Source organism: Aspergillus candidus (assembly GCF_002847045.1).
Source record: "Aspergillus candidus strain CBS 102.13 unplaced genomic scaffold BDW47scaffold_1, whole genome shotgun sequence".
In the NCBI taxonomy this organism is placed as follows: domain Eukaryota; kingdom Fungi; phylum Ascomycota; class Eurotiomycetes; order Eurotiales; family Aspergillaceae; genus Aspergillus; species Aspergillus candidus.
Window position 1 is genome coordinate 664,657 of NW_020194006.1, and position 15,091 is coordinate 679,747.

Genomic DNA, 15,091 nt, shown 5'->3' on the forward strand with positions numbered 1-15,091 from the left:
CGCAAGAAAAAAGGTGTGTTGAACACCTGCAACAACGTCCGCCCCTATGGGCGCAGACAATCTGAACTATCGTTGAAAATGGCCCCCTCAAATCAAGTCTTTCCCTTCACTCCCTGCCAACCCACCATCTACTTCATCTCTACACTAGCATCCACGCTCGCATTGGCACTCATGGACAGAGGCGTCGGGGACCCAAGCCCGGCCCTCATTTCCGCGTCTTCCACAGTCAACGTTCCATGTCTTCCACTCCCGATTCTGAACCTTCGTTTGATAGCCTTCCATATTTCAATCATCACCAGATAGACGAGCACACATCCGAATACAATTCCCCATTCCCAGTAGATGCTCTGGTGTTTGAACACGATGCGGTTCACGAAAGGCAGATAGATGACCGGAAAGGCAATCACGAAGCCAGCGACTACCGCCCAGAAGAGAAACCGATTGCGCCAAATTGCGTGGAACACGGTCAGGGGCCCGGGCGGCATGCTGGGATCTAGGTTGAACAGGGAGCGAGAGAAGTGCTTGACTTCCCATGCTGTTACCAGGAGTAAGTAGGTTAGTGTGGCGTAGGTCGTGGCGCGTGCCCGGAAGACTGTGTCACACGTTTCGTTGTATCCTTCGTTGCAATCGATTCCCATGCTGGAAGATCCTGAGCCTGCGCCGTAGATAACGCAGACATAGGCTACTAGGCATAGGGTTCCCATGAAAGTACCGTAGATCATCTTGTCTGTGATGAGCTCTCGGGTGAAGACGCCCACTTTCAGATCGTGGGGTGGGCGGTACATAATGTCGGGTTGTGCTTCTTCGAGCCCGAGCCCCAGAGCTAGGAATGATGAGGTGACCAAGTTGGCCCACAATATTTCTAGAGGTGATAGAGGAAACACAGAGTTCCCGTGGTTGTCTTTGAATGCGAGTGCAATAAGAAGAAGTATCACTTGAGCAATATTGGAAATGAGAAGGTGCATGAGGAACTATGTGATTGTGTGATGTTAGCCTTACAGATACACGAAGGAATGGACTTTAACAACAAAGCTTGGAATTCAGAAATGGGTTGTTGTACCTTTTGAATGTTGTCAAAAAGTCGTCTGCCTTCCTCCACCGCTTTAACGATGGATGAGAAGTTGTCGTCTGTCAAAACCATATCGGCAGCTTCTTTAGCGACGTCACTGCCATTCTTCCCCATTGCTATTCCAACATCCGCGCGCTTCAAAGCCGGCGAGTCGTTGACTCCATCACCAGTCATGACGCAGAACGCCTTCCGTCGGTGCATCGCGTCCACCATGCGTACTTTTGTGGTCGGGCTGCAGCGTGCAATTACCAGAGGGAGCTGCTCGATAGCGTCGATCTCTTCATCAGATAACCGATCAAAATCCTTTGCCGCCATAACAAGCCGGCTCGATTTGGCATTGATGATAGCATCAAGGATACCGACTTCAGATGCGATGGCTGTTGCCGTCCGAATGTGGTCTCCAGTCAGCATATGCACCGTTATACCGGCCATTTGACACCTTCGGACAGCAGCGGCGGTTTCGACTCGCGGGGGGTCATATAATCCCACTAGACCGCCGAATGTCAAGTTCGATTCGGCAGCATTACGTGGACATACTTGAGGTTCGTCGTCAATGGGGGCCGTCTTGTACCCTATGCACAGAACACGGAGGCCCTCTCCGGCCATTCTGTCTGCGGTCTCTTGGATCAGAGTCTTTTCTTTCTCGCTGATATTGAATGAAGATATCACTGCCTCAGGTGCCCCCTTTGTGTACACCTCGAGGGTTTGTGCTTTTGGGTTAGTGTAGACCACCGTCATTTTTTTGATCGAAGAGTCGAAGGGGTATTCGGTATGGAGAAGGACATCCCGTGTTCTCAATACGTCGGACTTCCCAAAGCCAAAACGCATTGCAAGAACGTGGAGAGCAATTTCTGTAGGTTCTCCGACGGCTGTCCAGGTATTCTCGGTAGCACCAGTTGTTTCTGTCTCTGATACAGGGCGCACACCGCGGTGTACGATAGACAAGTTGCATAGGGAAATAGCAGTTAAGAATGTGTTCAGAGCATGGTTTCCTTGAAAGGCCTCGGGTTCCCAGTCGATTTCATCCATTTGGACCACACCACTAGTAGGGTCGACCGAGTCAGTTGTTTGGTCAACTGTCAGTGTACCCGCACCTGGAATCCATGCGGAACGTGCAATCATCTTTCCCTGGGTCAATGTCCCGGTCTTATCAGAACAGATATTGGTGACACCACCAACAGCTTCCAGGCATTGCAGCTTGCGCACAATGACATTGCCCCGAGCCATTGCCTTGGTCCCTACCGCTATCGTGATGGTGAGAACGGCGATCAAGGACTCTGGCACTACGGCAACTGCCACGCATATACCGTAGATGAGAACCTCTCCCTGGACGTCCCACTCGCTGACAGAGAAGACAATAATAGCGAGGATAATAGCGAGGGCAAACAGAAGCAGGGCGAATTTGCTGAGCTTGATTTGCAACGGTGTACCAACAAGCCCTAGAAGGTTCTTGCCCGTATTTTTCAAGTTTCCGACAGTACGTGCTAATAGCCCTAAGTTCTCATTGGGATCTTTGTCCTGGAGGAGCTGAGCAATTTTGCCCATCTCGGTAGCCATTCCCGTAGCGATAACTACTCCTTCTGCTCGTCCCTGAGTGATATTGGACCCTGAGTATGCCATGTTGGTCCTATCCCCAATAGGAATATCTCTTGAGGTCAGAGTGGCATGCGGGGTTTTCATGACCGGCAGAGATTCGCCTGTCAACAAAGCCTCGTCCGTGAAGATATTCATCCCATCGAGTAGTCGAATGTCTGCTGGGACGATATCGCCCACTGTCAGTTTGACAATGTCCCCAACAACGAGCGATTCCGCCTTGATCGATACCACTCGTCCATTACGCAAGACGTTGCACAGCGGTGCCGAAAGTCGATGGAGCGAGAGGATTGTCTTCTCCGCACGGTAATCTTGCACAAATCTGCCATACAATAAGACACCATCTCAGCAAGATGTAACGGGCAAGCGTGGGCTTACCCGACGACGATGTTGAGAAGGATCACGGCGGCTATGACGCCTCCTTCAATATAATCATCGATACCAAACGAGACTGCCATTGTGATGACCAGGACCTTTTCTTCCCAGTTAACATAGAATTGTGACACCACAGTGCAGTAGCACAGTGAACCATGGACGAATATCATACTAAGGTCAAACTGTTGGAAACTTGCCTCAACAAGATTTTCCATGCCGATACACCCTCCATCTCGCGGAACCTATTGGGTCCATCTCGCAGGAGGCGAGCTTCGGCTTCCTCACTGAGGAGGCCATTGCTAATCACCTTATCAGTTTCTATCGTGCAATAGTCCCTTCCACTCAGGAACAAATCTTACTTGATGTCGACATTGAGAGCTGCGGCAAGAGCATCGGGGTCGATGACGTGAGCATGTTGCGAGGGATCCTTGAAATTTGAACGTGGACGTAGACTTTCTGCGTGTAGCTCCTTGGCATCACAATTGGGATCTGTTGGGATCAGTCCCGTTTGCCCTATCTCCAAGCTGCCTTTCCCTTCTACATCAACAGGCGGTGTGTCTTTCCCTGGATGATTTTCCTTCGAATAAGGACATATAGGGGGTTCCGTCGATTCCTCGACATCAGGTGGAGAGCTTTCTATGCCCATTCAATTAGCGCTGTGATGAAAAGGGACGTTGCTGAGAAGACGGCTTTGGAATTCCGATATAAACACCGGCAAAGCAAGTAGTTTCAGGGCAAAAATTGATGATCAGGAAACAACAGCTGGGTAGGATTCCCCTCTTATAATCGGTAAGTAACTATCCGTCTAGAATCAGGTGGAACATGACGAGGGGAAGCCAAACAGGGCCAACCGACGGGGGCGTGAGGGGCAGCCAACGAGCACTGTTCTGGACCATGAATATCACTGGAACATGACGATATCTCTATCTTGGCCGACTAAATTCCCTGTCACCATGGCCAGTGGAAGAACGGTGATTGATGCGCTGAGACTGGGGACGCTAATGGCTTGGAAGTCGGACTGGATCCCATTGGATTGGATGGAGAGTGGGTTAGTGGACGCCATTCACCGGATTGATGCTTTGACGCCCAGGTTGACCCCAGTGGTCTCTTTGTCCACGTGAGCTGCCGTCATCTTCCATCCAGCATCTTTTGCCTGTTTTTGGATTCAAGAATGATAACTAGATAGGTCCCAGGGGCCAAGTCACTGTGTATTGGTTTCTTTAATTTTCGTCGGACGATACGAACTACTACCATTTACTCGTGTAAGTAACTCACACTTGACTATTCCACAAGGTTGGGCTTCGGTCTGATAGTAACCGTTATAGTACTTCCGATTACGTAGTGTAGACCACTCCTGCTCGGCAACGTGGCTGAGCATTCTTGGACCTGCTGCAGTATCACGGGGATGTTTCAATTATGGGATATGAATGTCGGTCTACCTCAGCTTGTCTGGCTAGTCAAGCGAATCTTTGGTCATCCTAGACTAGTCACATATAGTACGCCTTTCGTTGATTTGGGATGTACTGGCCTTCCCTATCTAGTACACGAAATCTAGAGGATATGCTACCTAGTACATTCTGAGCTTAGCGAAGCGTAGAGAAAGGATCAGGTATTCTCTAGTACTTCCTACGTTGTCCTTATTCTTAATGACATGTCCAGTCCTGCACGACACATAATCACAATACTCTGATATACAGCGATAATCGGGAGGCTACCTTTACTTGACCGACTACCCATTGAGCAGCAATCCACTTTGGTCTAACTTCATTAATAGGCCCCTATAGCTGGTCTTAATTTAGGGGCGGGTGTTTTGGCATTGTGCTTAGCTTCCACTGTCTATCAAGAGATATATATTCGCATAATAGCCTGACTCTTGCGTTGTCGGCGAACTTTGCCACCTTCCTGGATGTTAGTTGACAGATGTTTACGTGTATCGTAATATAAAAGGCTCTGCAACTATATCGATAACATCAACTTTTATAGCGAGTATTCTAATTGACCTGGCCGATAGGAAGCATCACCATTGATGGCGTGGACATCTAGGTAGTGGTAGTGGAACTGCCGCCCGCCAATAACAAAGCGGCCCGCACTCTCCGGCCGCCGCCCAAAAATTTCCCAGCGGAACTGGCGACGAGACTCTCTCCATCAATCTCAACCGCTCCATCCACTCTCTAATTGACCTCGCTTCCTGCCCGCGCACCCGGTGTCGACTGAACCTTTCACCTCAATTGTCCACCAACTTGCAGCTTTTCGTCACTATGGTGGGCCCGAATGTTACTCTAACGCCCCTCAGTCGAGCCGATGGTTCGGCTTCCTACCAATGTCCCTCGACCGGATCGAACATCTTGGGGTCCGTCAACGCCCCGGTCGAGCTTCCTGGACGCCGGGATGCTTTGAAACCCGAAGAAGCGACCGTGGAGGTATTTGTCAAGCCCGGAACCGCTCCTGCCGGAGTTGGTGAACGATACGTGGAGGGAATCATCAAGACCATGATCTCCAGGTTGATCTTGGGGCGAGAGAAAGGATATCCGAGGCGAGGGGTTGTTATCACGCTCGCGATTGTTGGGGGCCAATCTGCAAGGAGAGGAGATTCGGTAAGGACAAACTTCTTGAGCAACCCCGGCGGACACTGGACTAATCGCAGCGCTTTCCAACAGTATCTCACACTACTCCCTGCGCTCCTCAATACATCCTTATTGGCCCTTCTCTCTGCCTCCGTGCCGATGTCCATGACCTTTTCCGCCACTTCCCTCGCCGTCACCTCCACCGGAGACATTCTTCGCGAACCGACCGCTGAGGTTGCCAGTTCGGCAGCGTCAGTCCACGTGCTGGCGTTCTCATCCAAGGGCCATCTCCTACTGAACGAGAGCCAAGGAGCGTTTGACCTCGATACCTGGGACAACGTGCGGGAACGCGCTTTGGCCATCTGCCGCGGGACGGCGTCTTACGGATCCGATGGAGATGTCACCATGACCGTGGACGTGGACGGACAGCCTCTGGAGGGAACGATCCGCGAGGCGGTCGAAGACCAGGTCCACCGCGACTATGCCTGGAGCATTGATGCGGTGTGACGGGATTTCCCGTGCGATCGAATCTGCGACCATAGGGCCCCCTTCGGCGGTTTCTACGCATACATGCTGACCGCCATGATCCGAAGAGCGACTGTAATGCAGTGGTTCTTGCTTGCAGGTCGTGCGGGCATGGCCAATCGTTTGTCACACTTGGGGCACCCTTGGCAGTACAGGCATCTCACGGCACATGCTCTAGTGCCATGTATTTTGGGAGTCCCACGGCATATTCTGGAACCTACCATTTTCCCAGTCCGATAGTGGATACATCACCAAACCAATGGAGACGCCCAAAGTCTTCTGAGGCGTCTGTTTTTCACCTTCGGTTAAATCGTGGATGGCTGGAGAATGCACTACTGCAGTCGGACAAATCTGAGCAAAATACACCGACCATGCGCGTAAGATCGTCCAATCCGGCAGCACGACGCTGGCTGGTTGACCAATAGAACGATAGCCTGTTAATGACTTGAATACAAAAAAAAGAAAATCAAATGCAAGCCAACTATAACCAACTAAGTTAATTCCGAGTTTCTAATGTGGATGTGAGCCGTCATGCTGAGGCAGAGCGACGGAAGAAACGTCACACTGTGATTTGATTGACCCGAGAAAGACGCAGAGAAAACGAGGCAACTCGCAAAAATGAGACTAGAATCAGAAAAAACTCCTGTGATTTGACACCGCCAGAGTATGGAGGATCCTGTCCCTACGGAGTAGATGCAAACGGGACCCCCCTTGCAGAATGACGCCGTGATGTGTAAATGTGTGATCCGGTGGGTTTACAAGAGTGATCCTCGAATTACGCCATGAAGGGAGGAAAAGGGGTCGTAGCCTATAAAAACCCAATTTCAGTTGCTGTGAGTGGCTACCTGGAGCTTGAGGTTCAATTTCTTATCTCAGTGTACCATCTGTGGAGTTGGTACCTGTTCCTTCGTCTTCCACCCTATTCAGTGCGGAGATCTTCCTCGATCCTTTTCATCATGACTTCGATCGCAAAAACCATGGAAGCCGATCGAAACTCGTAACAGCCAGTCAAGAGCTTGGTGGATGTGGGTTGGAGCCGATTACTGTCTCCACTGACCCTGAGTAAGACGAGTGGAGGTTTGAGCGTTGGACTTGAGAGAGGTACCAAGTCAACACTTCCTTGGAATGACCCAGGGGAGCAAAGTGGTCCGTCCAAACCCCGTTACATCCGAGCTCGGCTTACGGTCCGCTTCTCAAACCAACTTTCTCCCCGCCTGTCTTTTTTTCCCTGTTTTCCCCCATTCCAGCAGCCTATTTTACCGCATACCTGCGACGTGTTTTAATCGAACCGATTCATCAGGGGTGCCCTGATTTGCTTTTCGCCTGCCCATGGCATCGTCGCGTTCCCACCATGACCCTGTGAACCATAGACCACCTGCGCTTGATCTCTCGACCGATACTGTCGCGTCGGCTCCACCATCCTGCTCGTCCTCCTCATCGTCGTCTGCCACTGCCCCGCCCTCACACCCCTCTCCTGATTGCACGTCGACGGTCGGGGCGTCGCTCCTTCGTGACTATGCATGTCATATAGACCCGTCGCAGACACATAACGAGATTCATGTTGGAGACCTTCCAGCAACATCCCGAACCACCACCGTGACGTCGCAGACCGTCGCGGTTGACGACACCGCGGGCGTACAGCCTTCGTCATCCCCATTCCTCGCTCTCCGATCCACATCCTCGCTGGTCGGGCATAGCCGCAACGCCCTGTCCAGCGACTCGATCCCCCGACAGACCATCATGAAGGCGCTAGCGTCGCGGCCTTCGATGTTGAACAACCATAACCCGAACGTGTCCCTAGCGACGTCCCTGGGACTCCGTACCAATAGCAACTCTTCCAGCCCTCCCGACGACATGGACTCATCCTCGCAGAAATTATCTGCAGCGCTCACCAGCCTGCAGCCGAGCGGTAAATGCGTCGACCATGTTTCTGCGACCGCACGATATGTCATACAGTCTCCTTGCTTTTTCCACAAACGGTTCGACGACGCGGTGAATATCCAGAAGGTTTTGGAGGAAATCGCAGATGATGAGTGGTTATCTCATTCGCGACTGGTCCAAACCGCAACGGGCGTCCGCGAGGTGTCCAAACAGCTGCAGCGGAGACCCATCCGGCGCGCCGTCCGGAATGTCATGATCGTGACCAAGGCGCGCGATAACAGCCTGGTCCATCTGACGCGCGAACTCGCCCTGTGGCTTCTATCGACGCCGAGGTACGGCAACGACGTGGGGGTCAACGTGTACGTTGATTCCAAACTGCGGAATTCCAAGCGGTTCGATGCGCCGGGATTGCTGCGACAGGACCCGCGGTATGCGCAGATGCTGCAGTATTGGACGCCGGATCTCTGCTGGTCGGCTCCGGAGAAATTCGACCTTGTCCTGACCTTAGGGGGAGACGGAACAGTGCTCTTTACGTCGTGGCTCTTCCAGCGGGTGGTTCCACCCATCCTCTGCTTCTCGTTGGGCAGTTTGGGTTTTCTGACCAACTTCGAGTTCGAGAACTACAAAGAGCACTTGAACGCGGTGATGGGAGACGTCGGCATGAGAGTCAATCTGCGTATGCGATTCACGTGCACCGTCTTCCGCAAAGATCGCCGCAGAGGAGCAGCCCCCGACGCCGTGGAGGAAGGGGAACAGTTCGAAGTGCTGAACGAGCTCGTAATCGACCGCGGGCCGTCGCCGTACGTCTCGAACCTCGAACTATACGCGGACAATGATCTCCTCACGGTAGTCCAAGCGGACGGGTGCATCTTCTCTACCCCGACAGGTATGTGCCACTTCACTCTCCCCAAAAAGACCAAAAAGACCCCCAGTCCTAATAACCATAGGATCCACCGCATACTCCCTCTCCGCAGGCGGCTCTCTAATCCACCCCTCCATCCCCGGCATCCTCCTCACCCCCATCTGCCCCCACACACTATCCTTCCGCCCAATGGTCCTCTCCGACTCCCTCCTCCTCCGCATCGCCGTCCCCGCCGGCTCACGCTCCACCGCCTACTGCTCCTTCGACGGCAAAGGCCGCGTCGAACTGCGAAAGGGCGACTACGTCACTGTCGAAGCAAGCCAGTACCCCTTTCCCACCGTCGTCTCCGGCAGCGGCGAATGGTTCCAGAGCGTGCAGCGCGCCCTGCGTTGGAATACCCGCGGCGCCATCCAGAAGAGCTGGCACGGTGAAGGCGACGCCGCTGCCGCTGACGCCGCCGATGAAGAGGAAGACGAAGAAGACTGGGATATCGACACCGACGAGGGCCTAAATGGCACGGATAGCGGACTCGGCCCTAGCGAGGATGGCGATTCCGGCTCCGTTAGCCCAATGAAGAGGCAGATGAGCTTGCTGAACATGTAGCTGGCATGCGTTCTACAGCGCAATTCTCCCCTTCTCTTTTTGCCCTATTTTTTTTTTTTTTTTCTTTTTCTTTTCTTCCCACTCGCTGTGATACACCAACCACCGGATGACGCGGTTCCGCAACTATACTACAACTACAACTACAACTACACAAGCATACATATATCGATACCAGATGGCGTTTGGTTTGGAGGTTTTGATTTCTCACATGACGGTCATTTCCTCGGCATAGAATATTTTCCTATTTCGGGCTTCGGATGGAATTAGCGATGTCATTTTTCACATTATACTGGGTGTTTCTTTTCATTTTTTTTTAAGGGAGATTTGCAGTTGATTGATTGATTGACTGGGCTGGAACGCGATAACTGGGGTTGAGGGTATTTGATAAGGTCATATATGTTATTGCTCGATTTGCAATTAATCATCGCTGTCTGTTTGACAGCGTTTTTAATCCCAGACATATTATCCTGATCTTTTTAGTATGATTTAAAAAATAGGCACACAAACGCCCATTAGCCTTCTAACCGGAAGAGATCTATATAGGTAGTAGGTACGGAGCAGATGTCGATATATTAAACCTAACACCCTACCTTACCAATCGCAACACTCAGCCAGCAAACCAGCCAATTCCTCAAGATATTTCCGATCAACGTCGTCGAACCCGTCCGGCTCCGTACAGTCGATATCGATAATCGCAACCGTCTATCAGAGTCAGCAATCATATTTACTTTCCCACACCCGTAAACCCATAAACAAAGAAAGCTTACCTCCCCCCCAGAAAGAATAGGCACCACAATCTCACTCCGACTACTCGCATCACAAGCAATATGGCCCGGGAAACTCATCACGTCCGGCACGACGAGCGTCTCGCGCTTCTCGGCCGCGGAGCCACACACGCCTCGCCCGAACCGGATCTCCTGGCACGCGGGTCTGCCCTGGAAGGGGCCGAGGAGGAGGGTGGGCTTCGCGGGGGTGGTGTTCGCGGTTTGGTCGTCGCCACTGCTGCCCAGCTTGGGGAACTTGTCCTGGCGGATGTAGAAGCCGGCCCAGTTTACGGCCGAGGAGGGCGCGGGGAGGGCGGCGTAGGCGTGCCAGAGGAGGGAGGCGACGTTGGAGAAGTTACTTTTATTGTTTCACCCCAGTTGTTAGTTTGTTGGTCTTGGTCTATCGTTACCGTTTCGGGGTGGAGGTGAGGGGAATGGGATGTGGCGGGCGTGGGCGGGAGTATCGTACCTGATCTGTTGGTTGAGTATTAGTTGATTGAATCGGGGCATCTGGTATAATAGATTGTGCTATTTGAGGAGAAATGAGACATACCCAGTTGCGTTGTCCTGTTACCAGACCGCGGGCCTGGTCCAGGACTTGGGCGTAGACTTCGGATTTGGAGGCATTGGCGGTGCCGAAGTCGGAGGCGCTGGCGTCGCCGAAGTAGGATGCGTCGGCGTGCGGCTGGATTGATGGTTAGGGGTGCGCTTCGACAATTGAGGGGCAATGTTGGATTATACCATTTTGCAAGTCAATTGCTTGGTTCTAGGGGGTGAAGTCACGAGTTATATGCTGGATGCGATGGGGACGAAGGCGGTGGTTATGAGTCCCAGAGAAAAAAGTGGAAAGTGGAGTGCGGAGACGGAGATCGGCCTGAGGCCGCCTTGTCTGTAGCGCAGCAGCCCCGATGCTCACTTCTCAATCACCCCATTCCTTCTCAGGCTTCGTCATCCTCATCGAATCAATTTCGATGGGTCCAATAGTGGCTTCAACCCGAGGGTTGACTGACGGAAGAATAATGGAGAAAGACCCCGCAAACGGAGAGATCGCGTGCAGTTACTCTTTTGGTTAAGGCAATCGATAAGGTTATCGATGCGGAGGCGAAGGAGCTAGCCTAGTACTTAACCGCGACATGGCTTGGTTCCTCCGATGGAACAAGTCGTCAAGTCTTTCGAAATGTCCTTATTCAGTCTATTCCTCGTGTCCTCTGTTGTCGCTCGGGAAATCGCCTTTCCTCCTGTCGCAGCTGTCCACGGTCCGACGGGCCAATATCCCCTCGTCCATGGCGATCCGATTGACATCACCACGGGCAGCCAATTCTCGGGCCTGACCACCTTTGCGCAAATGCCCTATGTCAATTGCTTCGTAGATGCTGAAGCGGAGTCCACGCCTTATGATATTGCATTCCTGGGGGCTCCTTTCGATACGGTACGTTTTACTCCTACCAACCGGTTTGGAGTATTGCTGTCGCAAGCCAGCTAATGCGGAACAGGCAGTGACAGGTCGTCCCGGCGCTAGGTTTGGACCTAGCGGCATCCGACTGGGTAGTCGGAGACTGGGAGGCTGGAGCGTCTACACTGGTTTGAACGCGTTTCAGGACTGGGCCAATGTGGTGGACTGTGGTGATGCTCCGCTGACATGGTTGGATAATACGTTTGCGCTGAAGCAGCTCGATTTGGCGCATAAGGTGATACTTTTTTTTCTCATCGAGTCGACAGTTCTTGTCCCGGATGCTCATTGCGTAGGTTGTCTCGTCTCGTCCAACGAAAGCCACTGAGCATGGAACGACTCCCCGGATCATCACCCTTGGAGGAGACCATACCACGACACTATCCGCACTGAGGTCGACAAACCGCCATTGGGGACCTGTTTCGGTGATTCATTTTGACAGCCACATTGGTGAGTTGCATGCAAGGATTTTCAAACCATGGGTTACTGATGGATATTAGATACATGGGATCCGTCGGTATTGGGTGCGTGAACATGTCTCACGATACAGGTACTGTCGCTAACATGGACCCAGGCGGAGGAATCTCTCACTATGCGTAAGAGTATACATCACGCTTGGCATGGCCCTGCTAACCGGTCCAGTGGTGTCAACCACGGAACCTTTCTCCATCTCGCCCACGAGGAGGTATTTCCTCCGTAGATTAATAACCCGCAGAAAGACACTAACTGTATCCCAGGGACTAATTAGCAACAACTCCATCCACGTCGGCATCCGCGCTCCCGTAGTACGTCCACGCGGCGACTACCGCAACGACATCCGCTGCGGCTTTGAAATAATCAAAGCCCGAGACCTGGACCGTCTAGGAGTCGACGGAGTGGTGGAGCAGATCAAATCCAGGGTTCAGAATAGCAGGGTTTACATCTCTGTCGACATTGACGTCTTAGACCCGGCATATGCACCCGGTATGTCGAGCGTCGAACATCATGCCCTCCATTCTCAATATAATAAGCTAACTGGACTGATTAGCAACCGGCACTGCTGAGCCGGGCGGATTCACTACTCGTGAATTACTCTCCGTACTGGATTCTCTGCAAGGGCTTCCTGTGATTGGTGCCGATGTGGTCGAAGTTGCACCGGCTTATGACACCGCGGCGGAGACGACCACCCTTGCTGCGGCCGAGGTGGCTCATTCTCTGCTTTCGCTGATGGTGGGAACGCCTGTTATGTGAGCAACTTCCGCTACGGTGGGTTTTGTAGAAGTGATGGCCCAGTAATCCTGGCTCTCGTGGATGATTTGGTGGGAAATATTCGCATTGAGGATCTGAGATCCTTTAAAAGCAAGTAGTCCCTCGACAAACACACATTTTTTACCCATCGACTCCAAAGAAAAGCAAGATATTTAGGTCTCTCGGGCTATGAAAGATAGACAGAATCGATTGAAGCGCCAGTATTTGCCGGACGGTTTTTGTTCTCTACTTGGGTTTGATGTAACAGTGACAGAGAATCCCCGCACTACTGAGGCACTTGGGTTCTTTGTTATAACTTTCCTTTTTGTTTTTGCTCTGTTGGAAAGGATGTTTCTTTTTTCCGGTTAACATATTTGCAAAAATGGTGGTCTTCATACATCGATCAGAACGTGTAGTGGATACCGCTCCGGCTGTGGAATATATTTCAAAATTAGAAATCTATCATCAAGTTGGCCGGTTGGATTAGTTGGTCATATCGTTTCGTTAACACCGAAAAGGTCGCCAGTTCGAACCTGGCACTGGTCATTCTTTTTCTTTTTTGTCCCTTCACATCCGAATGATGTCGTTTAGCTTTTGTTTGTCTATGTTTTGCCTCTTTCTTTTTGGTGGTTACTTTTTCATTTTTCTCCATCTCTTCTTTGTTTCAACTTTTTGTCATCAAGGTTGGGATCATTTTTTGACTTTTGATTATCACGCAGTACAGTCTATACAACTGGTCTAATGTTTCTATCAAATAAAGACAAGAAAATGAAAGAAGCAAAGGAGTTGAAAGAAGAAAGGATACCGATGTCCAATTGAAAAAAACCACCTAACGTGACATATTATGATAAAACATCTAACTGTACAGAATCCATAAACCTATTTACCAAGGCGCATCAGTCCCCTTAGCCATGCGCATAGAGCCCGAGTTCTTCTTGACAAAATCAATGATATCCTTCCCAGCAGCCTTGGGCACCTCATCATCAGCATAGTCCGCATTCTGGAACCCGAAGATGATGCCGTCGACGTTGGCCGTGCCAAGCAGCTGGCCCACGCGCTCCGTGTCGGAGTCGGTGCTCGTCCACCCCAGCACCTTACCCAGCTTGCCCTGGTCGCGGCTCTCGGCGCCCTGCTTCAGCTCCGTGCACGTGTTCCACGACTCCTCGGTGCAGTCGCCGAAGCCGTTATCGAGGTGCACGTCGCCGTAGTCCATGACGCGCTGCGCAGCGTCGATCTTCGTCTCGCCGTACAGCTCCTGCACCTCGTCTGCCTCGCCGGAGAGCACAACCGCCTCGTTGGCGTTCAGGCTGTCCTGCATGACCTTGAACCCGCGCGAGTCCTCCGTGCCGAAGAAGCCGTACAGCGCGCGCACGCCAGCTGGCTCGAGTGTCTCGCGCACAAGGTCCCGCAGCGCCTCGATCGAGCATCCTTGCCCTGCATCGCAGTCGTCGGGGTTCTTGATGTCCAGCCAGACGAAGCTGATGTCGGAGCCTTGCTTGCGCTGGTCCGCGATGAAGGTGAAGATCTCGCGCGCTGTGGCGCCTGCGGTGTCGGCGCCGCCGTCGTGGTCCGCCCACCATTCTTTGGTCCATGCTTGGAGATCGATCTCGATGGCGTTGGCGCCGTGTGAGAGCGCGGCTGAGACGGCTGTGTTGCGGAGGACGCGGTGCGCGATTGCGTAGATGGGGCGCTGGTCGGCGCGGGCGAGCTCCACTGGGCTGGAGAGAGCCAGCCCTGTGAGGGAGGCGGCGCTGAGGCCGCGGAGGAGGGTGTTCATGAATTTCATGGTTGTTTGGCTTTGTTTGGGGTGTTATTATGTGGTGTTGAGAAGGAGGAAGAGAAAGAGAATGGCGAGATGTTGAGATTGATGAAACAGCCAAGGATGGGGCATGTCCTACCTTTAAATGGGCATCTTTCATAAGGCCAAGGACCAGGCATCAGGCCAGGACCAGGGTCATTGTGCCTGTGACTGTGGAGAACAGTGATCAGTAAGGCGAAGCCGTGGCCCACTGTCGCGGTGGAGACTCGGGGTTAAAAGCATCGGCCCGCCGCTACATTGACGACCAAGCCTATGAGAGTGGCCCTGCACATATGGGCTCATTGGTGATTGGCGGCGGTGATTGGCGGCAAGGGGACGAATACAACACTGCAATGGAGTTGGACAGGACGGGCCTCCAT

The 15,091-nt window shown here is 52.3% G+C and overlaps 6 protein-coding genes and 1 non-coding gene across 7 annotated transcripts; 4 read left to right on the forward strand and 3 right to left on the reverse strand.

Moving 5' to 3' along the window:
* Positions 1-128: 128 nt before the first annotated feature.
* Positions 129-4,156, reverse strand: BDW47DRAFT_130391 (putative potassium/sodium P-type ATPase; the record flags this gene model as incomplete). The annotated part of the gene is made up of 5 exons (XM_024817091.1): positions 3,397-4,156; positions 3,210-3,336; positions 3,041-3,135; positions 1,061-2,984; positions 129-971 (listed from the first exon to the last, which is right to left on the reverse strand). The coding sequence occupies exons 1-5, from the start codon at positions 3,681-3,683 to the stop codon at positions 129-131; spliced, it is 3,276 nt and encodes a 1,091-aa protein (XP_024676624.1). The 5' UTR covers positions 3,684-4,156.
* An 891-nt stretch (positions 4,157-5,047) lies between these two features.
* Positions 5,048-6,662, forward strand: BDW47DRAFT_97500 (putative exosome complex subunit Rrp46). The gene is made up of 2 exons (XM_024820435.1): positions 5,048-5,631; positions 5,695-6,662. The coding sequence occupies exons 1-2, from the start codon at positions 5,296-5,298 to the stop codon at positions 6,106-6,108; spliced, it is 750 nt and encodes a 249-aa protein (XP_024676625.1). The 5' UTR covers positions 5,048-5,295; the 3' UTR covers positions 6,109-6,662.
* Positions 6,663-7,291: 629 nt separating this feature from the next.
* Positions 7,292-9,556, forward strand: BDW47DRAFT_2540 (putative NAD+ kinase Utr1). Its single transcript, XM_024818574.1, has 2 exons — positions 7,292-8,893; positions 8,955-9,556. Exons 1-2 carry the CDS (start codon positions 7,456-7,458, stop codon positions 9,470-9,472), a joined length of 1,956 nt encoding a protein of 651 aa, XP_024676626.1. The 5' UTR covers positions 7,292-7,455; the 3' UTR covers positions 9,473-9,556.
* Positions 9,557-9,972: 416 nt separating this feature from the next.
* BDW47DRAFT_2555 (GAF domain-containing protein) lies at positions 9,973-11,183 on the reverse strand. Its single transcript, XM_024818582.1, has 5 exons — positions 10,978-11,183; positions 10,790-10,921; positions 10,706-10,710; positions 10,240-10,594; positions 9,973-10,174 (listed from the first exon to the last, which is right to left on the reverse strand). Exons 1-5 carry the CDS (start codon positions 10,978-10,980, stop codon positions 10,064-10,066), a joined length of 606 nt encoding a protein of 201 aa, XP_024676627.1. The 5' UTR covers positions 10,981-11,183; the 3' UTR covers positions 9,973-10,063.
* On the forward strand, positions 10,992-13,289 carry BDW47DRAFT_2551 (agmatinase). Its single transcript, XM_024818580.1, has 8 exons — positions 10,992-11,665; positions 11,730-11,924; positions 11,983-12,136; positions 12,187-12,210; positions 12,261-12,282; positions 12,329-12,371; positions 12,424-12,649; positions 12,714-13,289. The coding sequence occupies exons 1-8, from the start codon at positions 11,387-11,389 to the stop codon at positions 12,914-12,916; spliced, it is 1,146 nt and encodes a 381-aa protein (XP_024676628.1). The 5' UTR covers positions 10,992-11,386; the 3' UTR covers positions 12,917-13,289.
* Positions 13,290-13,385: 96 nt separating this feature from the next.
* On the forward strand, positions 13,386-13,459 carry BDW47DRAFT_t2. Its single transcript has one exon. It is a non-coding gene; the product is annotated as a tRNA-Val (tRNA).
* A 337-nt stretch (positions 13,460-13,796) lies between these two features.
* On the reverse strand, positions 13,797-14,699 carry BDW47DRAFT_130393 (glycerophosphodiester phosphodiesterase family protein; the record flags this gene model as incomplete). The annotated part of the gene is made up of 1 exon (XM_024817092.1): positions 13,797-14,699. One exon carries the CDS (start codon positions 14,697-14,699, stop codon positions 13,797-13,799), a length of 903 nt encoding a protein of 300 aa, XP_024676629.1.
* Positions 14,700-15,091: the final 392 nt, after the last annotated feature.

Excerpts from the sequence above, each read along its gene's own strand:
- BDW47DRAFT_97500 (XM_024820435.1), top strand. The coding sequence starts at position 5,296 with ATGGTGGGCCCGAATGTTACTCTAACGCCCCTCAGTCGAGCCGATGGT. Across the intron at positions 5,632-5,694 it reads CTGCAAGGAGAGGAGATTCG|TATCTCACACTACTCCCTGC; the intron begins GTAAGGACAAAC and ends GCTTTCCAACAG.
- BDW47DRAFT_2540 (XM_024818574.1), top strand. The coding sequence starts at position 7,456 with ATGGCATCGTCGCGTTCCCACCATGACCCTGTGAACCATAGACCACCT. Across the intron at positions 8,894-8,954 it reads CATCTTCTCTACCCCGACAG|GATCCACCGCATACTCCCTC; the intron begins GTATGTGCCACT and ends TAATAACCATAG.
- BDW47DRAFT_2555 (XM_024818582.1), bottom strand. Across the intron at positions 10,175-10,239 it reads CTATTCTTTCTGGGGGGGAG|ACGGTTGCGATTATCGATAT; the intron begins GTAAGCTTTCTT and ends TGACTCTGATAG.
- BDW47DRAFT_2551 (XM_024818580.1), top strand. The coding sequence starts at position 11,387 with ATGGAACAAGTCGTCAAGTCTTTCGAAATGTCCTTATTCAGTCTATTC. Across the intron at positions 12,211-12,260 it reads ATGGGATCCGTCGGTATTGG|GCGGAGGAATCTCTCACTAT; the intron begins GTGCGTGAACAT and ends ACATGGACCCAG. Across the intron at positions 12,650-12,713 it reads AGACCCGGCATATGCACCCG|CAACCGGCACTGCTGAGCCG; the intron begins GTATGTCGAGCG and ends TGGACTGATTAG.